Source organism: Capricornis sumatraensis, chromosome 10 (assembly GCF_032405125.1).
Source record: "Capricornis sumatraensis isolate serow.1 chromosome 10, serow.2, whole genome shotgun sequence".
In the NCBI taxonomy this organism is placed as follows: Eukaryota; Metazoa; Chordata; class Mammalia; order Artiodactyla; family Bovidae; genus Capricornis; species Capricornis sumatraensis.
The window spans coordinates 74,919,712-74,925,711 of NC_091078.1; the positions used below are offsets into that span (position 1 = coordinate 74,919,712).

Consider the following 6,000-nt stretch of genomic DNA (forward strand, 5'->3'; position numbering starts at 1 on the left):
GATACCTGGGAGGGGGCTCTGCTCCTGCTGCTTCACAGGCAGTGTATAGCGTTGAACTGGGAGAGCCCGGCAGGGTGGGAATGGGGTGCATGTGGCTCTTAGTGGAGCTGGCACATCCCCAACCCTCATGCCACTGGAGCGTGCTGGCCGAGATGCGGGGACGGATGGCAGGGACTGCCAAGGCAGATCTGGCAGGATGGCAGCTTTGGAGGGCCTCCCACTGATGACCCCTTCTTGTTTCTTCATCTTCGAAAGTTACACATTTTGTTCAGTAACACTGCACCATTTCAAAATGAATTAGATGCATTTTCCTACCTCACCACGTTCCCTGATCTGAGAAAGACTGTGGAATTTATTGGGAGAACTAGTTTCAAAAAACTGCTCTAATAATTAAAATGATGATTGTCAACTTGTTGATGAGGGTTTTTTTGGGGCAAGGGGCAAGTGGTGATGGAAGAGTTACTAGGTTGTTGCCTGAGGACATTGAAAATGTACTTCTGAAACAACACAGGTGCCTTTAGCAGACACGCCATATTTCTTGGTAATCTGATCTCAGCCTTGCTGCTGCTGCTAAGTCACTTCAGTTGTGTCCGACTCTGTGTGACCCCATAGACAGCAGCCCACCAGGCTCCCCCATCCCTGGGATTCTCCAGGCAGGAACACTGGAGTGGGTTGCCACTCCCTTCTCCAGTGAATGAAAGTGAAAAGTGAAAGTGAAGTCGCTCAGTCATGTCCAACCCTTCGCGACCCCATGGACTGCAGCCTACCAGGCTCCTCTGTCCATGGGATTTTCCAGGCAGGCGTACTGGAGTGGGGTGCCATTGCCTTCTCCGAGTTAGCCTTGGGTCCTTTTCATTTGTGAAGTTTCGGTTTGGTTACACATTAGAGGGGAGGAACATTTATTTCACCATTCTGGTCAGACATTCATTTCCTTAGGAGCGTGTGAGGACATCCTTAACGGTTTTGCTGTGCGTGTGCGTGTAGGTTGTGTCTGTTGGGTACCGATTGTGGCACACGCGCTGCAGCATTCTGAGGGGTTGCTTGCTGCGGTGTTAGAGCGTGGTCTTCCATGGGAGGAGCGCGAGACCGGCCCTGGGCCTGCTGCCTGTGCACACTGTGCCTTTGGCCTGGGTGAGCCGCCGGGAGCAGCCCCCAGGGCTCCGTCATGGAGCAGCACGTCCAGGTGCCGGCGAGCTGCTCTCGGTTGCACCAGGCACCTGGTGTGAAGGGCTGTTTGTGAGACAAGGGTGCCTTCCTTTCATCTCTGCCTATTCCTAGCTCTCTGTTCTGGCAGTTCCAGCTGCTTACCAGCCTAGGCACCATGTCTGATGTCCATGGTTTTAGGATCTCTTCTCTGATTTCTCATTTCCATATTCTGTCCATAACCCCAGTGCCTCGCATCGCTCCCCTGTCTCAGAAGACTGTGCCTCTGCCGGTGCTTTGCTTAGTTCTATGCTTTCTCTTCTTTGCCCCATGGCTGACATTGCTGTCTTGCCTGCCTTCTGTCTGTCTCCCTCTACAGTACATGTGACTTCAGCCTCCCTTTCCTGTGGAAATCTCCTCCAGCCATGCTGACCCCTCTCTGTAGTGGCAGGACCATCTTTACCTCACCGCGACATTTCTCCAAAAAAATTCTGTTGGCCACCTCTAGGTTATTCCGCTGACATCCTGTCATCCTTTCATTTTTGCAATCCCAGTCTCATGTGGCTTGCTCTCCTAAAAGTCAGCAGTGACCTCCTGATCACCGGAGCTTGGGCTTTTTTCTCAGTCCTTATCGTACTTTGTCTTTCTCTGCAGTGTTTGTTTATTCTTCATTCAACCAGGAGGTAATTTTATTGGGTTCCTGGTACTGTGCTGAATGCCTTAGTGACAAAGATGATTCAGGTGCAGTCGTGCCATTCAGGAGTGTACATTTGATTGATAGTTACATAGTGGTGTGGGAAGTAGCCTTGTAGAACATCATAGGATGTGCCTGGAGTGAGACAGGCCCCCCCCATAACTCAAATTGGGCAGGCCTGGTGGGCGAGCCTAGGGGTTCTTTGGGGCAAGGGTTTGGTGTGCCATTGAGTGTCTGTTGAAGGTGCTCTTGGACTGCTGTCCCGCTGTCCTCTCGTCATTCTGTGTCGTGAAGTATACATACGAGCTTAATTGAAGTTCTCGATCAAGGTAGCTTTTTGTTATATAGTTAGTTAAACTCTGATTAAGTTGTTTCATCTTGAGTATTGGTTAGTGTAAGACAGTTCTATTTTGTTTTTTTACTCTGATTTAAACTGCCTGGTAATCCCTGTAGACAACTGGTCTGATCTGTTTGTGTCCCTGGTGAGTACTTGTGAAATGACTTGTAGTGGTGATTATCTTCTCTCTTAAGTATTAACAGATACACTTCCTCTTTGAAGGAGTAGAATAGGCTGCTGCTGCCTTTGTTAAGTAAGTGTCTGACTTTGCAACCCTGTGGATTGTAGTAGCCCGCCAGGCTCCTCTGTCCATGGGATTTCCCAGGCAAGAATAGGGAAGTGGATTGCCATCCCCTTCTCCAGAGGATCTTCCTAACCAGGGCGCGAACCCGGGTCTCCTGCATTGCAGACAGATTCTTCACTGTCTGAGCCACCAAGGAAGCAAACCTATGACAAAGGAAAGTTCCCTTTCACAGGACAGGGCAGGGCCTTAGCGTGAGCACCTCCTCCCATTGCCTGCTGCACTGCGCATCTGTGTTCGAGTCCCTGCCCAGCAGCAGGTGAGGCTGGTGGTGGTTGTGGTCCAGCCTGAGGTGGCTGTGCCTGTGACTGGCTTTCCTTGTGTGCCATCCATTGCCAAGGCATGTTTGCTGGAGACCATAGGAGACTTGCTCTGGGATTGATGCTTTGTTCATCGGTTTCCTGCAAAGCCACATGACCGTGGAACCAGCACCGAGACGCTCAGACAAAAGCCAGGGACTTCCCCTAGCAGGGGCCTTGATGAAGTTGTGGAGTAGGCGGCTGTCCCCTCTTCATCCTGTATTTCTTCTTAGCCACATCACACCCTCTCCCAAGAGGTACTTGGGACACAGTGTGTCCTGTTCCTAGCAGTTGTTTTTTTTTTAATGGCATGATTATTTTTAAAAGAAACTTGTTTTTCCTAGGTTTGTTTTTTATTTTTTCCTTCTGTTTCCGTTCCTCTACCACTGGCTCTTTGATGGATGAGCCAGAGCTCATCTGTCCAGTTACTTTGTGTCTCATTGTGGAGAGCAGAGTGGGATATAGGGTCTGAGGGCGGTTGTTACATGGTGGCCGGTAGTTGCTTCACCTCATTAGTGACCCTAATTTAGATACATGTGTCCTACCTTGGGCTTCCCTTGTGGCTCAGCTGTTATAAAGAATCCGCCTGCAAAGTGGGAGACCTGGGTTCTATCCTGGGTTGGGAAGAGCCCCTGGAGAAGTGAAAGGCTACCCAGTCTGGTATTCTGGCCTGGAGAATTCCATGGACTGTGTAGTCCATGGGGTCACAAAGAGTCGGACATGACTGAGTGACTTTCACTTTCACACCTTATACTTAGAGAGTTTATGACATTGTAAATGTCTATCTAGATGCTAATGTCTTTGAAAATTAATATTGTGCGCTAAGCTTTCCTTTCTCCCTTTGCCACTTGGGTCTGAATGGTCATGCATTGTGAGAAACATTTGGCACCCTTTAAACTTTGTAAACAATAGTGCTAAAAACCAGTGTCAGTTGGAGACTGGCGCACACATAATGGTTGATGGCACAATGAATGTATCACTTTTCTAAGATTTTTTTTTAATAGTGATTTTCAGTGTTCACCCCTTGGGAGCTTGTATGACCACAGTTGCCTTCTATTGCTCTGTGTTGTTGGTGGTGCCAATCACAGAACTGCAGGGGACCAGACCAAGTCGGAATAATTAGATTGAGGAATGAATGTCACACTTCTAATTTCATTCTCTTTTCAAGGGATTACCAGTGTCCATTTAATAAAATGAGATTAACCCTCTGCAGCAGCAGTATTTGAAAGCTGTCAGTCAGTATAATCTTGACAACTAAAAGAAGTGGTGTTCTCAGCACTCTTAGAAGCAATCATGTTTTATTGGCTGAAAGTCTTGACTGCACAGGGATGTGTGTATTTGTTTGAGCGCATGTGTCTATGTCATTCAAGGTATACAGAGAGTGGATTTGAAAGAGGAAAAGTTTTATGGACTTAACCATACTACCTAGAAATAATAATGTAGAAATAATACCATATAATTTAGTTTTGAATTGCCAGATACCAGTAATAAAATACCTAAACATTATGAGACCAAAATTTTAAAATCAAAGAAATATTTATAAAGCAAATAATGAGGCATCTTTTCTTGACTGTTGTAGAAAACCTCGGATCAATTCTCAGCTGGTGGCACAGCAAGTGGCCCAACAGTACGCCACTCCACCACCCCCTAAAAAGGAGAAGAAGGAGAAAGTTGAGAAACAAGACAAAGAGAAACCTGAGAAAGATAAAGAAATTAGTCCTAGTGTTACCAAGAAAAATACCAACAAGAAAACAAAGTAAGTTCTTGAGTGACTCAGTACAGTACTGTGTTATTTTGCAGGCAAATCAAAGATATCTTTTAAATGCCTCTTTTTCTGTCTCCCCATTTAGACCAAAGTCTGATATTCTGAAAGATCCTCCTAGCGAAGTGAACAGTATACAGTCTGCAAATGCTACAACAAAGACCAGTGAAACGAATCACACTTCAAGGTATTTGAAACTTGACTGAAATACATCACTGCCCAGATTCAGCTGCTCATAATCAAGAGTCAAGGGTGGTTTTGTGCCTGTGGGTTTATAGGCTAAGAGGTGGGATGAAGAGCTGGGGTGGGACTATTAACTTTCAAAATACATGCACATATATATGAGCTATTTTTTTAATTACTGAGACCAAAACAGGAGAAAGATAAATTGATTTTAATTTTGCAGTGGTCCAAAGCTTTGCTAACTGATCATGGTTTTCATTCTTGCTAATAAACTTTTCAGCAGATCTGGTAGTAAGCATTGGTATCCGTGCTGGTGGTTTAGATTCATTGCCACGGTGTCATGAACGTGTGTGTGCGTGAGAGAGAGAGAGATTTATTGCCACAGTGTCATGAAGTGTGAGTGTGTAACATTGGAACCAAAGTCCTTTGCATCCATACCTGATTTAACAGGCTCTTCCCCTGTGCTGTTGCTTTCAGGCCCCGGCTGAAAAACGTGGACAGGAGCACCGCACAGCAGTTGGCAGTAACTGTGGGCAACGTCACCGTCATTATCACAGACTTTAAGGAAAAGACTCGCTCCTCCTCGACATCCTCATCCACAGTGACCTCCAGTGCAGGGTCAGAACAGCAGAACCAGAGCAGCTCGGGGTCAGAGAGCACAGACAAGGGTTCCTCCCGTTCCTCCACGCCAAAGGGCGACATGTCAGCAGTAAATGATGAATCTTTCTGAAGTTGCACATGGAATTGTGAAAACTATGAATCAGGGTATGAAATTCACATCCTCCACCTGCCCATGCCGCTTGCACCCCCTGGAAAATCTTCTGTGGACATCGACCTCTTAGTGATGCTGCCAGGATAATTTCTGCTTGCCATGGGCATCTGGCCACCAAGGAATTTCGCACCCTGACGATTACTCTTGACACTTTTATGTATTCCATTGTTTTATATGATTTTCCTAACAATCATTTATAATTGGATGTGCTCCTGAATCTACTTTTTATAAAAAAAAAAAAAATCTGCTGTGCACAATTTTCCATGTACATTACAACTGGTTTTTTGTTTTTGTTTTGTTGGGGGAGGGCAGGGTGGGAGGGGGAGGGCGCTTTTATTTATTGTGTTCACAGACTCCATCCTTTCAGCATATCCTTTTAAGTTTAGTTCTTTCTTCCAGTTATACTATGTACTATCAGTTTTGATATAACTATATATATATAAATATAAAATTATATATAAAAGGTTATTTGAAACCAATCCATGGCAACGCTGGTGCTTGATACACTG

The 6,000-nt window shown here is 45.8% G+C and overlaps 1 protein-coding gene across 3 annotated transcripts in view; it reads left to right on the forward strand.

The window, feature by feature from the left end:
- Window positions 1-5,745, forward strand: part of RYBP (RING1 and YY1 binding protein) — a 70,109-nt gene extending 64,364 nt beyond the window's left edge. The window contains exons 3-5 of one of the 3 annotated variants that reach the window (XM_068982694.1): window positions 4,354-4,530; window positions 4,625-4,723; window positions 5,197-5,745. In XM_068982694.1, coding sequence (XP_068838795.1) covers window positions 4,354-4,530; window positions 4,625-4,723; window positions 5,197-5,449 — 529 coding nt within the window. In that variant the 3' untranslated portion in view covers window positions 5,450-5,745. Of the gene's footprint in view, window positions 1-4,319; window positions 4,531-4,624; window positions 4,724-5,196 lie in introns of all 3 variants that reach the window. The other 2 variants (XM_068982695.1, XM_068982696.1) reach the window with 2 other exon arrangements.
- The last annotated feature ends 255 nt before the right edge of the window (window positions 5,746-6,000 follow it).